This window comes from Streptopelia decaocto, assembly GCF_964273445.1.
Source record: "Streptopelia decaocto genome assembly, chromosome: 4".
Lineage (NCBI taxonomy): Eukaryota > Metazoa > Chordata > Aves > Columbiformes > Columbidae > Streptopelia > Streptopelia decaocto.
In genome coordinates this window covers 48770993-48790053 of record NC_138658.1, presented here as the reverse complement: position 1 = coordinate 48790053, position 19061 = coordinate 48770993, and the positions used below count along the sequence as shown (strand labels likewise).

The following is a 19061-nucleotide window of genomic DNA, read 5'->3' as shown; positions in this document are numbered from 1 at the left end:
AAGTCTTAGTTACAGACATCGGTTAAAATATTAACATTTAAATTGTCTTTCTCTTATGGTCCCTAGTAGCCCAGTTTTACTGGCCTTTGGAGCAAGAGTCCCAAACTAGTCAGTCAACTATTGTGAAAATAGCAAAAGGAACAGTACCAAGAATGCTGTTAGAGCTTGCCTTCAGTTTTTGTGTGGTTATTGACAAATACATTGATAATGGATGGATTAATGCAGAAGTAGTGTAGACTGATGAACCTACACAACCCAGGAGTTAAAACATTCTTTATTGGTATGTACAACCAGAAACAGGCCTGCTGTTTAAGAACAGAATGAAACATAAAACTCTTTTATTACACAGTAAGAATCCTACACAGGGGATGGTATTACGGTGGCCATATATAAGACTAGAAGTTAGTAATGTAATGCAAGAGGTCAAGAAAAATAAAACACAAAGACAGTCTCTGGCTGAAAACTCAGAGAGCACTTTGGGGGAAGATTTACTCTTCGGTTGGTGTTTCCAGGCTCTTTGCTAATGCATCTGCTACTGCCTGCTGGCATAAAGAGCGTCCTAGGTTGGACAGATCTTTTGATTTGACCCAGCACAGCTGTTTTGATGTAATACACAAATGCAGTACCCTCACTAACACAGCATTATTTACACAGAAATGCCTGGAGACACAGGTGAAGAGGACTCCGTTAGTAATATGTCAGAAGACCTACCGGTTGCAGATACAAAGAAAGTTTCTGACTCAGGTAAACTGAAAAGTCTTCTATTTTATATAAATCCCTAAATTTAGTAATTTAAGATAGATTTCTAAAGTAAGTCCCCATTGTAATGATGGTCAGAAAATGCAGAGGCCTAAAAAACTTTCAAGCAGGAGATAATGTCAGGATGATAACCATACTTTCAGTAAATACAGGCATATGTGCACATATACAGTGCTTTGCTGAATTTGATAAAAACAGTCTAGTAATCTTTTCAGAGATTCATGACTCAAGATGTAAAGAAGAAACTGTTGCCGTAAGCAAGTTGAGTGCAATGTATTACTGCACTTAGTTTTACTTAAACTGTGTCTTCCCAAGGATCAGAATTGTTCAGTCTCCCGTGCATAAACTTATAGGGCATTCTCTTTTTCACGCTATAATGTGATCAGTATTTAATGTGATTGTGTAAATACTCACATCAGGGAATGAAAACTTCATTTAGGAGTATCACTACTAGCACTGAATATGAAGATAATATCCTCTTTATGAAGAAACATTATGGTTTACATCCGAAAGCATAACTTTCAGGGGAAGCAAGAGTTTAACATTCAGCTAGAGACACACGTGGAATCTCAAAGGCTGACAAACTTGACTCTCCACAACAGAGGACGACCGCATGGTCTCTTTCAGTAGCATAAATCAGAATACAGTCTAAATTAGGTATTAAGGAGTAGTCTTACAGAATTTAAAGTGGTCTAACGTGAACTTGAAAGATTTTAATGTCAAATTAAAAATATTCTGACAGAGGATGTTCCTATAAATACTACTCCAGACAATCTGGCAGCTCTCCATATAATGAAAGAAACAGCTATAACAAGTAAGTAAAGACATGGTTGATCACGAGAGGTAATTTGAGGTATACCAGACAGTAGTATTCTTGTTTTAGTATTCAAGAGAAAATACATTTATTGATTTAAATTTATTAACAAAGAAATATATAACTGGCCTTTTATCAGATCACCATGAGCACTTGAGGCATTTATCAGGGAAAAATAGGTTGTCATGAAAATGCAGCGCCTATGGAGATCTCATTTGTAAAACACATCAAATACAATTTTCCCCCATCAACAAGTAGAATTTCTACATATATATAAACAGGAGTAAAACACTGTAATACTATATAGATTCAGCAGTGCCACTAAACTGTCCTATAACATAGTTTTCAACAGCCTGCAGCTACGTAATACTGTAACTTTTTGGACTGCAATCTTCCAAACTGGTTATTCAAGACAAAGTTAACTGAATACTTCCAGTATTTGCGATAAGAGATACCCACATTAAATGAAAACTCATTTCTGACACTTTAACTTTCCTTTAGGATATGTGTAGGTGTTAGACATCTATAGCGTGCCTTGGTTACCATTTCCTTTCTCAAATATATGTATTCTAATTGCATATTTTGTTTCTGGGTAATTGTAATTGCAATTGCAATCTGATTTGGTTGGCATAGAATAATAACACGTTTCAGAAATGGCTGTGGTTCAGCCTATCCACTTTAAAGACTACTGATCAAAATTTTGTGACAAAAAAAATGGTAAAACCACAGCACTAACCTTGGTGAGATAGTTTCAATTTCTAAAATTCGTTCCCTTGCTTCCAGTGAGGACTACAGACTCAAATAATTTTATCACAGGTGGTAAAAAACACTTAGACTTTAATGTTGTTTATGTTAACACAATTAGGTATTATATAAAGCAGAGAAAAGATGCATTACAGTATCATGGAGACCCTTTATTCTCTAAATGTGGTAGAAGCCTTTACTAGATAGTTCAAATAAATTTAAAGTGAGAAACTGATAAGTACAGAAATTGTATGTATCCCTGTATTCATAAATTTACTTGCTGAAAAATAGTGAAAAAGACAATCACCCAGGGATATCGTGTCACATTGGTTCTTTAATATCAGTAGATATCTGACAATCAGTAGTCTTTAGGAGGTGACTTCTTAAAGACTACTCCATATTAAACAGAACTTTCACAGAAAACTTTCTCAACAAGCATGTAATTATAATTTATATGTACTCATACCTTTTAAATAAAGTGTTAAAAATAATAATTTGACATAAATAAGAATTTAGAAACTCAGTTAACCTCATATCAGGGCATCTTCCTAATTAGTAGATGGAGTTAATGTACTTTGCAGTGGGAGTTTTACACACCCTTGGCTAGATGCGTGTCAGCTGGCCTCAGCGTACACCTGCCTTCTGGCAACTGCAGCTGCATAAATGTGCAGAGGCACACAAGTTGCCTCAGAAGGGCTTCTCATGGTCTTACATGTGGACCTGAGTTACTAACCACAGATGTTGGCACCACTGCCACTCTATAAATGGTCCAACCAGGTTTGCCACTCTCTAGTAAGGAGGAAAATTGTGATGGTATTAGGGAAAGACAAATGCAGTAGTTTCAGGAAAGTACCTAGATATTTGATGTTTCCTTGTATTGTTTTTCTTCTCTGCCCAAATGAATTTGCTACTTAAAGAGTAGCAAATGCCCACCTGAGAAGGAACATACAAGTAAATACATCCTTACATGTCCTTGTACAGACTGTTAGCAGGTTACTGAGATGTCTCCTGCAGCATTGCCCTGACACAGCTTTCTCAGCAGACTGGCCAGCAGAGGCTGCACGAGCATCACAGCAATCACAGACCCATTTTCGTTTTGTTGGTTGTTGTTTTTTAGTGATTTGTTGGTTGGTTGGTTGGTTGGATGTTTTTGCAAAAGCAGCCTAAGAAAGGCCAGGGCCACTGTAATTTTTTCTCTTTTGTGATAAGAGATACCCACATTAAATCAAGCTGGAAATACAAGCTTATTTAGTAATTCTGACTGATGTTTCCTATTTCACAGGATCACTTCTAAGGACAGGTAATTCCAGAAATTTGTTCAGAAGAGCCAGTTGCTTCCGTTTGCACAGGCAGCAGTCAGTCAATTTAAACTCCATGTACCTGAATGTTCCACATTGGTCAGACTTTGCAGGATGACCACAGACTGTGTATAGGTATTTGATTAAATTTGAAGGGCCATAGCAAACAACAGGGGAAACTAAAACAAGATTCTAAGGAATGGCACTAGCCTGATGTTCTTAAAAAATATCTACAGCAAGTATTTTGCTTCAAACAAATGACTATTCTTGTCATTATTAGGATTACTTCACTATATGTCTCTCCCATGACAAATTTGGAGTAGGTCACGACACTGCCAAGATACATTCCTAAGGAAGGGCTTTTAAAATAATGGTTTTTTAAAGCCAAGATCTTAAGTTGATACATACTTGGGCACTTATGTTGGCTTATTTTGAACATTTACTGCTGTGTGCTTGAAATTTTAAAATGTACAGACATCAAGTCAAAAGATCATGTTTTAAAGCGTATGCCTCAGGCTGATGTGGAGTATTTCAGAGAAGTGCAAACCCAAAAGTTCTCGATTATTCACTGGCTTAGCCCAAGGCCTACTCAGGCTGCAGACACAACCTCCTAACTCTGTATCCAGGATCACAGATCTGCGTGACAGAGATGGCAGCAACTTCGCAAGCTATTGGAGAGTAAACACAGGCCACACTGAAAATTTTCCCTAGCTTTGACATTTCCCACTCCCCTTGTATACTATTCAAGACACACATGTGAGTAAGGATTAGAAGACAAATTACAAATCTTTCCTCATGAGCCAGAGAGCAGGATAAATAGTGATAGTGACAGGATGCCAAAAGAGAACACAGCTTATATCAGTCTGAGTGGGTAAAAGGAAAAGCTGTGACAGACAGCATTGCTTTGTGGCCTTGTGAGCAACGCTTCAAACACAACAGAGGTTAAGCATATTTGCTGGCAACTGTCTATAGCTTCACTAAACAATGTGGATGGAGCCACTTTGTTTTATCCATGCCAGAAACGCTAGATGGTTTGTTCTGTTTGGCTCAGCCTTGCTCTCCTCATGCCCTCCCTCCAAGAGGTCTGAATGGTGGCTTAGAAAAAAAGCCAGGCTACCTACCCACATTCTTGGCTCGCCAAGAAAAAAAAAAAAGCACATTATGCTGGTCACATCGTCAAGAACGTCTGATGCAAACACAGCCTTATTGATTTGGGGGCTAATTTTTAATAAAATGGCTCTAGATTATGCTTTATTGCTCAATGTTTAGGGGCAATATTCTTGAATGGACTGAGAACAGACTGGGGAGCCAGAAACTGCTGTCATTGATCTGCACTGTGGCCTTCAGCATTTAATCTCTGTACGGCAGTGTCCTCACCTGGAAACTAGAATTGGAAAGACAGCTTGCATCATCTGCCTGTCCATCTGTCTGTCCCAGGGCAGAGAGGTGGAGTCCTCCCTCACAGAGCAGAGGGCCAATGGCCAAGGAGCGGAGCTCTCCTCCCCACTGAGAGGAGCCCGGGGACACGTCTGTCACCCTGCTGTCTGATGTAAACTCCTCACAAACCACAGCAGGCGGGATGCTCTGAGGACAGGCATTTAGTACTTTGTCTTTATCATGCAGGCAGGCAGCCTGGCAGATCAGTTGTCCAGGCACAGCACCCTGATGCAATGTCAAGACCCTTGCCATTTTGGGGGCTAATTCAGTGACTCTTGGCATCAGTCACTTGGGAGTCTTTCAATAATTTCAGTATGTTTTGAAGCACCCCTTATGAAAGTCACCATCTTGCCTGTTCTGCTGCATAAAGGTTCACCAGTTACTACATATCTTACAACCACAAACAGCGAACCATTTTACAAATTCTGATCCAGATTTAAATAACTTAACAGTTTGCACGTTTAATCCATAAACTTATATTATGCAGCTGTTACTTTATTTTAATATATAAGTGCATATACTCTGCTCTTATGCCCACTACTGCAGAGAAGAGGCAGCTTTAACGTGTTAAGAGATGAAATCTTTAACAACAGTTATCATAAACGGCATTCTGAAGTTGGTGATTCTCAAGATATCACTCAATACCTGTTTAGTTAATAAGAATTCTGTACATTGTTTTTTCACAGAAATCCTTGAAGATGAGAGGGACTTTGCCAACCCCATCCCAGCAGCTCAGGAAGCCACACAAATAAAAAAGGAGACAATTGACATAGGTAGGTCAATTCTGTGTCTTGATGATTACAACATTCTACTTTACTTAGATTACACATGATTACACATTCTACTTTACTTAGGAACTGCAGATTTCTAAGGTTCATATGTTATTCCCACACATTATGTTCGTTTTGCTTCTAAGTTATTATAAAACCTGGGTTTTATTTTATTTCATAGTACAAAAATGCATAAACGCTTCTTTCTTCTTCCCCCAATTAATAGCTAGATCTTATTCTCCCAGACAACATACTCCTTATTATGCTAGATGTGATAAGTCTGCATTTGACTGTAACACAAATACTGTTCTTTTTCAAACACAGTTGCTAGAGAGGATAAACTGGAAAGCTAAATATAATAGCTTTCTCAGAAACACTGGACATTTTATGCCTTGTCTTTTGTCAAACTACCTCATGACAGTACATTTAATTTCAGGCTATTAAATATCAAACAATCTCCATCAATATTCTGAATTATTTTACAAGTAAAACTGAAATCAGAGTGTCAGCAATATGTAGAAGTCGTATATTCAATGACAAGTATTCAGAAGACTTGTTTTATTAAAAAGGTTAAAATTTAACATTAGAATACAGGAGGGATATTAATCTTCTGGAATAAATGAGCTTAGAAATCATGGTTGGTCATGAAAAAAAAGCATCAGAGGAAATAACAATGATGGCAAAATCTTTTGACCTGACATCCTAGATCAAAATATACTTTACGATACTGCTGGTTATACCCAGAAGTTAATAGAAAGAATTAAAAAAATCTATTACAAGGATTCTATGAATATTCTAAGAATATTTCTATTGTATGCATCAATATTTCTGTGATCCAGGCAAGAGCTTCCTTCTCAGCAATTATGTTATCTGGAGTTTGGGTGTTGAGCCACCCTATCCAAAACAGCTTTTACAACTGTTTGCGTAGGCTGATCTTGATTATGAAGACAACTATAAGGAATATGACACTGAGGGTGACATTAGAGCAATGTCATCCCAGGAATGACACTCAAACACAAGTTACATTGAGGATAAAATAAAGCTGTGTCCCTGAAAGTTCAGAGACATAGTGAGGTCACACTAAAGTAAAGAGAAGAGTTCATACACAATGACGCAGAGTAGAATGTCATGCAAATCAACTGACTACCTTAAACACACAAATTCCCTGTCCCTGTCATGTACTATCCAATTGAGGACAGTAATCACGCCAGGTCAGCAGTACACAAGTGCCACTGCCAAAGGCAAAAGAGATTAGAGAACCAGCATGGTTGAAAGAATGAGGACATAAATGAAAGCCATGGGAGTTTTTGATAATAGATTAAAAAATTAATAAATAAATCACTGAAGAGCCCAGGAGTAGACATACTGCTTCATTTGGGCCCAAGGTTTTATTTCCAATAGCTGCAGGTGTTAAAGGAAGATGCAAGAATTTTCTTAAACATTGTGGGGTAGCCTCTTTAGGAAAAAACACTTTTTTTCTAGCACCCCAAGTAAATCACACATATACTTATGAGAGTATAGTTTCTTATTCTAAGTTTCCTGTGAGTATAAAATTTATTCATGCATATGGCAGCTTATGAAAAGAAGTATTTGCCAAATCACATAAGAGAAAGCAGGTTATAAAGCAAATATGTATTTCAAGTACTACTCTGTGCATATATTAATAAGTACAACTACAGAAAGAACATCAAATGAACCACTGCTTATTTAAAAACAATCTCGTATTTCTAACAGAGTCTAAACCGTACTCTCAGTTTTCAGAACATATAAGGAAGATTTACTTCTGCTCTTTACCAAAAACTGTATTGAAGGTAATTGGTCTGTGACATTCCCTACCAAAATGATGAGAACTGATCTTTCCCTCCCAACCCAAAAAGTAATTCCACACAAAAGTGAACTTTGGGCCTCAGAGAAGCCCAAGCATGAGGAAATGAGCCCAGAGTCAGCAGAGCTGGGGTTTGGTGTCCATACATGATTTCAAGAGTTCTGAGGTCTCCTGAATTTTACTTCTGAAGGGAATAGTTTTAATGCTGTGACAGAGTGCAAAGCAATAGCCTCAGCTCTGCAAAGAAAAACAAACAAACAACACCTTTGTAAACATGCAGGAAAATAATATAATGTTTCTATCCTGTTAGCAATGGAATTTTGAAGAGAACTCAGATGCTGGTAGAATAAAAAATAGTTCTTCTCTCTTCCCTGTTTTATCATTTAAGCCACATAAAATAGTTTCGGATAAAGCCATCCCTACATATAGAAAGCACAATTTAAGCTAAGGCTAAAGATTTCCATGAAAGCATTAATGAATTGTTTGTTTTCCAGTTAGCCTTCTGCTTATGTTATCTCCATCACAAAAGCTCTGTATCACCCAAAAGGCTCTCTCCTAAAGGCAGGCAGAAGTATGTAAACTTCTCCACAATACCGAGCATCCCTTCCTGCCCTTTCTCCTGGAATCAGCTAAAGGCACACCTCAGAGCCCAGCTTTGAAACCCACCATTGTAGCTTACTGAAGGGGACTCTAAATCACCTTTTTTTGTGGTAATAAGAAGTCCTGAATAGAGCAAAACAAGTAGGAACAAGACACAAAGGTCTCTTTTCAGTTTCCTTCTGCTGTACCAGTGAAACTCACCAAGATGTGAGAAAAGCCCTGTCAGCAGTAGGAAGTGCAGCTTATGCAAAGTCACACCACAGGCAAGTCTGCCGACCCGTGCCAGTGCCTCCCACTCGTCATTGCATCCAAAACATATACAGAGCTTCCAAACTTGAGAGGGAGATGATGGTCTCCTAAGGCCCAAGTCCCTGCTTGTTCCATGACAGCAGCAGGGGAGCACTCACGGGCCCACGAAGGGAAAGGCTGTGGCTCGAGCCCTGTTAGACAGGGGTGAATCTGCAGACACGTGCCCTTACAAATGGCACCAAAGCCTCACCATGCCTGCCATACACACATCACCTAGGAACAGAACTGGAAGCCACACCTGTGCGTATCTGTGTGTACAAACGTTATGCAAATCGATGTCCGATACAAACCATTCATATATGCCTACGTGTTTAATCAAGTTTTTGAAATTTGTGTTGGCATCCACAGCTGCCTTTTTGGGGATGCAGGGGCAGAAAGAAAGATTTGGCTTATGAGAAATGCCAATAATTTGATTTAGGGACTCATGAGGCAGAAGAGTTGTTGTAACTAATGGGTTAGACTAATAGGTTACAACATTTTTAATTGAAGACAGGTGTTACTTGCAGAGGATGACAATAATATTAGCAATTTCTTTGTCTAAGTCTCTTTTATTTAAAACTGTGTATTTCTACAGATGATGATTCTATAAGCACTACCTCAGAAGACAGATCTTGTACACCCATAGCAAAACGGATAGTCGAGACAGGTGAGTATTAATTGCCATGCATTTATTCTGAAACAATATCGCATTTTAATTTCAGTACCAAAGCTGAAGCAACCAGATGTCTATTGTAAACACAGCTCTACTTTTCTGACTCCAGTCGAGCTTTATCACTAAACTTAAAAATTAGTTTCATAGCTCTATTCTCTGTCATGAGCAAAACTTGCATTAATACTGTAGTTCAACTTTGCATTCTATACTTCTCTGATGAGCAGCATCTGCCTACTTCTGAACATGGAAGTACTTTTTTTTTCTTCTATTGAATCCACAGTAACATTTTCAGTTGTATGATATTTTCCCTTGCCATTCTAATATGATATCATACCAGAAAGACATTTTCTTATCACTGCTGATATATTGTTGCTTTTAAAGTTTAAGGTCTATTGCTTTCCTGCATGTAGCACTGGGATACATCTGTCTTTAATTTGACAACAACAGCAACAAAACTGCACTGACAAAATGTGGAATTTTATATGCCTTGGAGAAACAAGAGATTTCACTTGCTATAATACATATTTTGCATACTTAAGAGAAATATAATCATGTATGGATATTAACATTGCAAAGTTAAAATATTTTCCTAATGAGATTATTATAAACATTAATTTATCCTTCAGCTTGTTACCAAATCATTAGCTACAATTACACTTTAACGTATGTATATTCAGCAATACTCAGTTGTTGTTTCATTTATATTTTCAGACAATCACATTCACTTGGAAGAAACACAAAATCACTTTAAAGTTATTACAGTTAATGATACTGGAGCAGGAAAACACTGGAGTGATAATGAAGTCAGAGCTCTGATAAACATATGGTCAGATGAAAAGATACAACAAATGCTTGAAGGGGCCACAAGAAATAAAGAAATATTTGAGGAAATTGCCAGAAGGTTAATGAAACGTGGCATAGACAGAGACTGGAAACAATGTCGCACAAAGTACAAGAACCTAAAGTATGAATACCGTGCACTGCAGAAGGAATACGAGCATCTTGGTAATCCCAGGAGAAAAATGAGATTTTATGATGAAGTTGACTGTATCTTAAGAAGACAGCCTCTTGGTCCCTCGAGCTGGGGATGTGAAAGTTCAAGCCTCCTATCAGGTACTAAAAACTTCAGTGATGAGATAAAATGAGTAAAATGAAACTTGAAGTTGTTTGTTGACCCATGCTGTAGGAGGCAATATGTGGCCAGAATGGGGAGGGAAAATAATTGAGGAACCTGTACCTGCACAGTTAAGTAGGCAATACTCTGTGAATGGAAATGGTCTTCAGAGGAGTTTAGAAGGGAAAATGTTAACAAAAAGTGAAAGCATCTGAAGTGTTCAGTGTTATTGGAGAATCTTTTGTGTTCCTGGAAGTTTAAGTGAGATACGGTGAAATGGTGTAGTAAAGGTCACAGGTTTTAGAGGAGATCAAGCAGGTGTGTGGAGTCTTATGGACAAGCCCATACCAGTTAGAACTGCAGATATCTGTAACAATCAAGCAAAGTACAAGGTCTCCAAAAAAGCAGACTTCATTAATTCAATTCACAGCACAATCAAGAGAGATAAAAGTCAAGGGCAGTGATGTTTATTTGAACACTTGTAATCATTTTATTAATTTTGCTAAAGCAGAACCAGTTTTCTAAATAGAGTTGGCTTCTACTTTAGTACCAACAGACTTCTGATCTAGGAACCACACAGCCAACCTTCTGCCTGTTGTAAGGGTGCTCATGACAGGACAACTGCTCCAGCTCTCAGAGGCACCTGCCCTTGCCCCAGGCAGATCAGATGCTCTTGCAGAATGAACTTAACCACTGCATCTTAAAGCTCAGTGAGTTATGGTAAAGCAGAACTAATTCTGATCTTTCTCAATATGTTAGATAATTTGTCACATCACAAATGTTAGTTAAGGACTGGAACCATTTCTGCAGCAGAGGCCAAATGGACAGCTTGAGCAGAAACAGCAGGAGCCATGCTAAAGCCAGCTGTCCTCACTCATGAGCCAGAATGTGGTGTCCAACAGTAGTGCTGTTAGCTGTGGCTGGAATGACATCCACACAGCCATGGGATGACACCACTGCTGCTCACCTGCCTCATTCTAGTGCTTGGTCACATTCTTGAGACACACATTTTCTTCCAAATCCAAAACATGAAGATATTACTACTCATTTCTGCTCTCTGTAATGGATTTTGTCAACACCAAGAATTTTTGAGCCAACCTGGCTGTTCTACATTTTAGCATGCTAGAAAAGGACTGTGTAATCTGTGCTGAGGAGACAGGAAAACAATAACCTTTCAGAAAAGAAGCTTTAGTTATTAAGCTGCTCGAGGCATGTGCCAAGTAAATGTGTCTCCACCCTGATTTTGTGGGCCAGCCCAGCACCTAACTTTTCTAGAAGTTTTTCATTGCTCCAGGTCACTTGTCCCAATGCATTTGCTTTTGTAGTATAAAGCTTTTTGGTGTGTGACTGACTGTGCTTTGAGAATCTTTGCAAAATACTTAGTCACTTTGCCTTTCTCTTGAAGTTTCAGTGAGAGATGCTACAGGAAATACAGGATCCTTTGGTATCAAGAGAAAAACATGGAATGATGGTAAGAGCCTCTGACTTTTTAAAGCATCTATACACTGCTGTTGAATTAGATTCCAGATTCTAGTTTCCAGTACTCAGTAAAAAAAAAAAAAATAATTCCTAGAACTTAACACCAAGCTCCAAATGAGCATTCTTCTCTCACCTTCAACAATCTGCAAAAGAAGAGTCCTGACAAAAATGTGGGCCTAGGAAAAACTGCAACCTCTTTATTTCGGTCCTCATCCCTGATATAAGTGAGGTAAACATCAGGAAATACGTCTTTGATTTATAAGAATCAAGTACAAGGAAAAAATAAAAATATTTTTTAAAAGATGTCTTAATTACCTGTGCTGCTCAGAGGAAAATAGGGACAATATCACAGTCATTGCTGTGGTTTCCTCATATTGTACCATGTGTCAGCAAATTAGGGGAAAAATCACATGTTTAGACATGTAATGTCTAGCATGTTGTGCAAGAGAAAACAGGTTAAGACATCTATTCCAAAGAGAAGATACAGTGTAGAATCACTGAGAGAAAAAAATGAAGGTATGGATAGGAATATGCAGCATGTAGTCTGATATAGGAAAGGTCAGGAGCTGTTCTTCTTCCTGGCAGAATTGTCAGGCCCTAAATAAAAAGTCCAACCATGAAAGATGATAAACTTAAGATTTTTAGGAGGCTCCCCCCTGTTTTTAATACTAAAATTATGTATTGTCTATAGATGAACACAGATCTGAACACCACATTTCTGATTTCAGCCTGCACAGCACACCATCACAAACTGTACGAACAGGACTAACTCTATGTGATTAAATATACTTTCATTTATCGCCCATTAGATAAGTACATCTTGCAGAAGGCAGTAGCTAGGCAAAACTGAAAGTTTCAAGTATGACTGAATTTCACAAGGTCTGCTTCATTCCATTGTTATACAATGACCCTTACACCACATCAGGCAACACCTGCCAAGAGTGTAACAGAAGAACAGCATTAAGAGAATGCAGAATGTGCTAAATTTCCATGTCAGCAGTTCACTGACTTGTGCCCTCTAACTACATACTTTGCTTTTGTCCACAGAGGTGTCACCTGTTCCACTTAAGAAAAGTGCTTCTGAAAACACCATACTTGACTTCCAAAAACTATTAACAGAGAGAGTGCACACAGTAACAGAAGGCAAAAAGTTACTGTTAGAAAGGCTTTGTAAGCAGGAAGAAATGCAAGACCTCAGCAGAACACAGCTGTATGCTGATCCAGCTGCCATACAACAGGTTGGTTCACTGAACTTTCTGCCAAATTAGCATGCAAAGAGATTCTCTCAGATAGTAAGAAATTAAATACTTATTTATGAGTGTCGGTCACCCACATGAATATATGGTTGCTCCCCTTTAATTTATTCACCTTCCTTGATTTAAATTAAACAACGTATTATACTGGATGATCAGGTAGTGAGGTGGACTGTGAACTGGCTGAAAGAAAGAAGCCAAAGAGTCGTGGTGGAGCGGAGTCTAGTTGGAGGCCTCTATCTAGTGGAGTCCCTCAAGGGTCGGTACTGGGACCAGTACTATTCAACATACTCATCAATGACTTGGATGAGGGAATAGAGTGTACTATCAGCAAGTTTGCTGATGACACCAAGATGGGAGGAGTAGCTGACACTCCAGAAGGCTGTGCTGCCATCCAGCAAGACCTGGACAGGCTGGAGAGTTGGGTGGGGGAAAATGTAATCAAATATAACAAGGGAAAGTGTAGAGTATTGCATTTGGGTAGGAACAACCCCAGGTTCCAGTATAAGTTGGGGAATGACCTGTTGGAGGGCAGTGTAGCGGAAAGGGACCTGGGGGTCCAGGTAGACAGCAGGATGACCATGAGCCAGCACTGTGCCCTTGTGGCCAGGAAGGCCAATGGCATCCTGGGGTGTATTAGAAGAGGGGTGTTTAGTAGGTCCAGAGAGGTTCTCCTTCCCCTCTACTCTGCCTTGGTGAGACCACACCTGAAATATTGTGTCCAGTTCTGGGCCCCTCAGTTCAAGAAGGACAGGGAACTGCTGGAGAGAGCCCAGCACAGGGCAACAGAGATGATCAAGGGATTGGAGCATCTCCCTTATGAGGAAAGGCTGAGGGAGCTGGGGTTCTTTAGCTTGGAGGAGACTGAGGGGTGACCTCATTAATGTTTATAAATATGTAAAGGGTGAGTCTCACAAGGATGGAGCCAGGCTCTTCTTGGTGACAACCAACGACAGGACAAGGGGCAATGGGTACAAACTGGAACACAGGAAGTTCCACTTAAATAGAAGAAGTAACGTCTTGACAGTGAGGGTGACAGAACACTGGAACAGGCTGCCCAGGGAGGTTGTGGAGTCTCCTTCTCTGGAGACATTCAAAACCTGCCTGGATGCCTTCCTGTGTAACCTCATGTAGGTGTTCCTGCTCCAGCAGGGAGATTGGACTGGATGATCTTTCGAGACCCCTTCCAATCCCTAACATTCTGTAATTCTGTAAAGTATAAGTTCCCATCATAATCCTTAACTATGAGCTTTTGGCAGTGATGTCAGCTAGTCTAATAAAAGATATAACTTCTGCCTACATGCCTTGGCTCACCTGCATCCCACAATTAATAGGTTTAATTGAAAGAAAACAACACTTTGACTGATCAAAGAAAACATGTACAGTTAAAATTTCATCCCATCATTTCCAGTTACCATCTCCATGACCTTCCTGGTGAGTCAGTCCTCTGCAATTAACCAAACAGTTGAAGCCATAAGAGAACTTCTTTTTGGTTAAGCAAGGTTGGTGGGGAAAACACAACTTCCTTTATCCAGTTACCCTCCTGCTACCCTCGCCACCTGCCTGTGCTGGGGTGGGGGCCATCCCTACCTGCCCGCTGAAGGTATGGTGCTGTGCAGCAATGAACTGGAGAACTCAATGAGCCAGAAAGAAAGTACACAAAGTTGATGCTCATCTAGACATGGCAGGTATGGGTTCTGGTACCTGTTCTGTACTGAGCAAGGGGTCTGCCTTGTCCAGTAACCAAATGAAGTACAAAAAACATAGAAACAGTGCAGGGAACAATGACATAGTGAAAAATACTATGCCATAACTAACCATTACTCTGCAAAATCTTACTAGCCACTACTGCATTTTCTGATTGTGTCTGTACTCTATAACCTATACTGCCTGCAAGGCATGCATTTCCAGGGTTTTCCTTTCAGTGTATTAAAGCAAAACAACTCATTTCTGGATCTCAGTCATTTTTAGGCATAGACCCAAAGCTATGGCAGTTCTGGGCACACACAAGGGCACAGCTGAAGTCAAACAGTCAAGTCCTTACTGCAACAGCCACCACATTTTTTTTATACACAGAGGCCTAAATTCCACCCAAGTCCCTCTTCACAAAATGTTCCACAGAAGATATTACTGGATATAGTGCTTTGTTGCCTGCTCTATGATTAATTATTTACATCCTTGAACTCGCATCTATTATATTACTTGCATGCAGAACTGCTGTCCTTGGTAGGCAAACAAAGCATCTGTCCCTGCCATCATGGCACAGTCAGGTATCCTTCTAACACACGCTGAGCCAGCTGAAGACCTCATCATTCTTAGCAGCACTAAATTCACAGGTTACTCCTTCCACGTGTGAGCTAGAAAAATGTGTGATCCAACCCTAATTAACTCCAGCACATTTAAATGGTTTAGTTCACTTTAAATTTAAATTAAGGTTTTAAAATAACTGTACTGAAAATAATGTGGATAACTTACATGTTCTGCGCTACCTGCTCTGTTCCATGAGTGCAAGGCTGAAACTGCACAAAGCAGCTGAAGCTGATTTGATAACTCATTGCAACAAGATCCCATTTTCTATATGTCTACTCTGAGCAACCTGATGCTTGCTGGATCACCTATATAGTTCAGCTCACTAACATGACACAAGACTAGCCCAGTTGGCGGAAAAAAGAAGTGTTTTTCTGTGTAGTTAGTGAGTTGAAGCAACCCAGCAAGTTCTCAGATGTGCCAGCGGTAACACTGAGGCGATGAAAGGTTGTTTTTGTTGCAGTGTGACTGCCTGACCTGAGGGAGGCAGTTGTCACTGCAAAGATAGCAAATTTCACATAAAATTCTGAGTGATGCACAAGGATCCCCATCTTTCAGAAACTTTGCTGTCATTCAGTACAGTGTCCCCCAAAACACTTCCTCTTCTTCCAGAAAATAAAAAAATAAGGGCTTATTTTATTCATTAAAATAAGCAAATCTTTAAAGAAATATGCATCTGGTTTTAAATGCTGTTGTTCAGGTGAGAACTGCACAAAAGCACTGAAGCAAAGGACTGTCTAAATTCTTAGTAGGTCAGAGCAGAGAATCGCAGAGCACACTTGCAGTCTCTACTTGGAAACTGTTCATATCAACACTAGAGGGTAGACACAAAGCAATAACTGACAGAAAAAGAAGAACACAAGCGGCTTTACAAGTAAAAGGGGTTTTTTTCCTCATAAAACTTTCCAGGGAGCAGGATTTACCTGACAGACCAATGTGCAAAGAGGGTGGCCCTCCACTGGGATTCCACTTCTATTGTGTGGGATTCCACTTCTATTCTGTTTTGCAACTGCAAAGCATAGCTTGCTTTTTGTAATTGCTTTGTCAGAAAGCTATGTCCTTCTTGCCTGCTGTTCACATTTGTTTTTGAAGATGTAAAGTGCATGGGGCATTTGCATCATCTAATATCTATGTTTTTATTTATACAGATAACAATTACCTGAGTATGTGTGATGCTGAAATAGATTGATCAAAGTGGCATCAAGACAACCTTTCTTCACTGCAGTTGTAGTTACGATTCTGCATCACTTTTTGCTTAAGAGACAACAGGAATGTGGCATATTTAGAACTGCAGTTGTCCAGAGCTATAGTCTGTCTCCTTTTGACAGCATCTCCCATGCTAGTGACAATGGGCTAAATAGAACAGCAACTGGTAGAGTGAAGGATTTATCAGAAGAAGTCCCTTCAAAAATAGCATTAGTTAATCCAGCTCATCCTTCCAGTGTTATTTTTATATCCACTTGTGCTGTGGGACCACACCTTTACATTCATTACAGCCACACAAGTTTTAGTCTAGGCACACTTCTGGCCAAGTTAAATGGAACTTGGGACACCATCTGACACATGCTAGGTGGTTATGCATGAGAGCACTATGATGAGATAGAAAGGGTATGGGAGTAGAGGCCTTCTCAGACATAGATTCACAACATGGTTCCTTTTAGCAGAAAGGCCAGACCAAGTTGTTTCCATTTAACTGCTCCAGGGAATCTTAATATAAATTAAATCATGAAAATGATCCATCTTAAGAATAAAAACCAACACCAAGTAATAATGGCAAAAGTCGTTATCCTATAAAAAAAAAAAAAACTTTGCTCTTCTCCCTCCTCAAATATCTGCACTGTTAGCAGGGGTCCATTCCCATTACTGTTAGGGCAAATCTTTCTCCTCCCCAGTTTGCAAATGGTGACACTCAAATCTTTGAGGTTTGGCAGATAGTGGAGCAATCACCACTCCGACCTATATTAAAAAGCTCCATTATTCTCTAAAGCACACCCATTCACTGAGATGAATGCGTCACTTTACACCTCTTTGATGGGGCTGTTACCCTGGAAAGTCCTCCGAATGCCCCGTTTAGATTGTTTCCCGGTAGACCAAACTATATTTGGGCCAAGGTAGTGGACAATGAGCTTCAGGGATCAGAGATGTTTGCATTGTTGGTGGATCCACATGCACTATCACCATCACTGTTGGATTAAAGACTCTCCCTCCAGACTCTCACCCTTTGTTTATTCTCCTGCAGCAAGGTCTCCTGTGTGTTGGCACAAGCACTCAGGTGGCCAGGTGGTTAACCAACTGACAGAGCTGATTTAAATTAAAACTAACCTAATAAAAAGCATCTCCAAACAACCCTGTTTTTTAAGTTCAAGAAAAGCAGTGTGAGACATGGCAGAAAGAGCAGCCAGGACAGTTTATTTGAACTGAACTACCCAGCATGAACCTCCTGTGCTGTGTACAATCCTCCCTCCATCCATTAGGCTCAAATTTAAGGCATGGGAAGACAAGCCAACAGAGCAATCCCATGAAAATTACTGGAGAGCTGAATCATGCCTACATGGATGACTTAACTACAGACCATATGAAGAGAAATGAACAGTCTCACCCCTAGTTCTATGGCCAGGTCAATGTAATGGAAAGCCTGTTGGCCACAATAAACATAATGGCTGTCTCTGAAACGTCCTCTTGTATATACATTTTGGCACTTCCCTCCTGGTTTTCCCACTCCTTCTTACATTATCTCATTCCAGTTGGTCACTCCACATCCAGAGATAAGAGCTAAGACCAAACTGCATTTTGTGACATGTACATCTAAGAGATTTGAACTTGGATGGAATGGAAATCTGGATTATCTTCACTTTCCAAAAGCGAGCATGCAGGAACCCCAGCCCTGCAGGAAGTTATGTAGAACAACCAAAACAGCTCTCCACAGCAAAAAGCTCTCACTCCTCTCTTCCTGCAGGAGTAATCTTTGTGGCTTTTTGTAATTATACTGGGCTGTCAGCAGCTAGTAGCACAGAATGGCTTAAAAACATAAACCGAGATAGAACTAAGTGTTCTATATCCACATTCAGTGTCTCTTAAATACTCAGGAATGTGTTACTAGCACATACAGCATGAATGTTCTGGTAAAACAGCATACAGATTCAGTCACTAGCTAGACAAACATGTCATCCAGTATATTCCATGGGGAATTTAGGTAGAAATATGGTTAATTACGTAATTTGGCATTTAGACAATTAAAACATTTAACACTGCAGTTCTTGCATCTGGGGATGGGGGACCTCCTGAACCGATAATGGGTCCTTGAGATGTAATGAAGAGGTATACATGTTGCAAACCAAATTATCAGGATCATTACCTGTAGCATATCCACATTCCTCAGAAATTTCCCATCCAAATATTATTGCAACGTCAAGATTTTTGTTTGAAAGATTCACAGTGTAAGATAGGATACCAATAGCTTGTTAAATAGCTTTAAAAAAAAAAATCTATCTTGTACCAAAGATGATGTATGTAAAGTGTAGATAAACACTGTCATTATGCTATACTGAGTGTAGGTATTTGGAAGAATGGTTAATGGGAAGCAACCAGTAATTTTACTAGATTGAAAGAGAAGTAAAAATTCTTAACTTAGACTGGTGATTATTCTGTTGTGTGGGTTTCAACACTGGACAGTAACAGGGAAAGTATCAAAAAAGCATGC

The 19061-nt window shown here is 39.5% G+C and overlaps 2 protein-coding genes across 2 annotated transcripts in view; one reads left to right on the top strand and one right to left on the bottom strand.

Moving 5' to 3' along the window:
- Positions 1 to 19061, top strand: part of PAICS (phosphoribosylaminoimidazole carboxylase and phosphoribosylaminoimidazolesuccinocarboxamide synthase) — a gene marked incomplete at its 5' end in the record, with an annotated part of 43116 nt that overhangs the window by 8548 nt on the left and 15507 nt on the right. Inside the window, 6 exons of the mRNA XM_082050739.1 lie at positions 655 to 744; positions 5739 to 5825; positions 9131 to 9202; positions 9920 to 10321; positions 11728 to 11793; positions 12849 to 13039. Of these exons, the coding sequence (XP_081906865.1) occupies positions 655 to 744; positions 5739 to 5825; positions 9131 to 9202; positions 9920 to 10321; positions 11728 to 11793; positions 12849 to 13039 (908 nt within the window). The remainder of the gene's footprint in view (positions 1 to 654; positions 745 to 5738; positions 5826 to 9130; positions 9203 to 9919; positions 10322 to 11727; positions 11794 to 12848; positions 13040 to 19061) is intronic.
- Positions 1 to 19061, bottom strand: part of PPAT (phosphoribosyl pyrophosphate amidotransferase) — a 46429-nt gene that overhangs the window by 23438 nt on the left and 3930 nt on the right. The window lies entirely within an intron of this gene.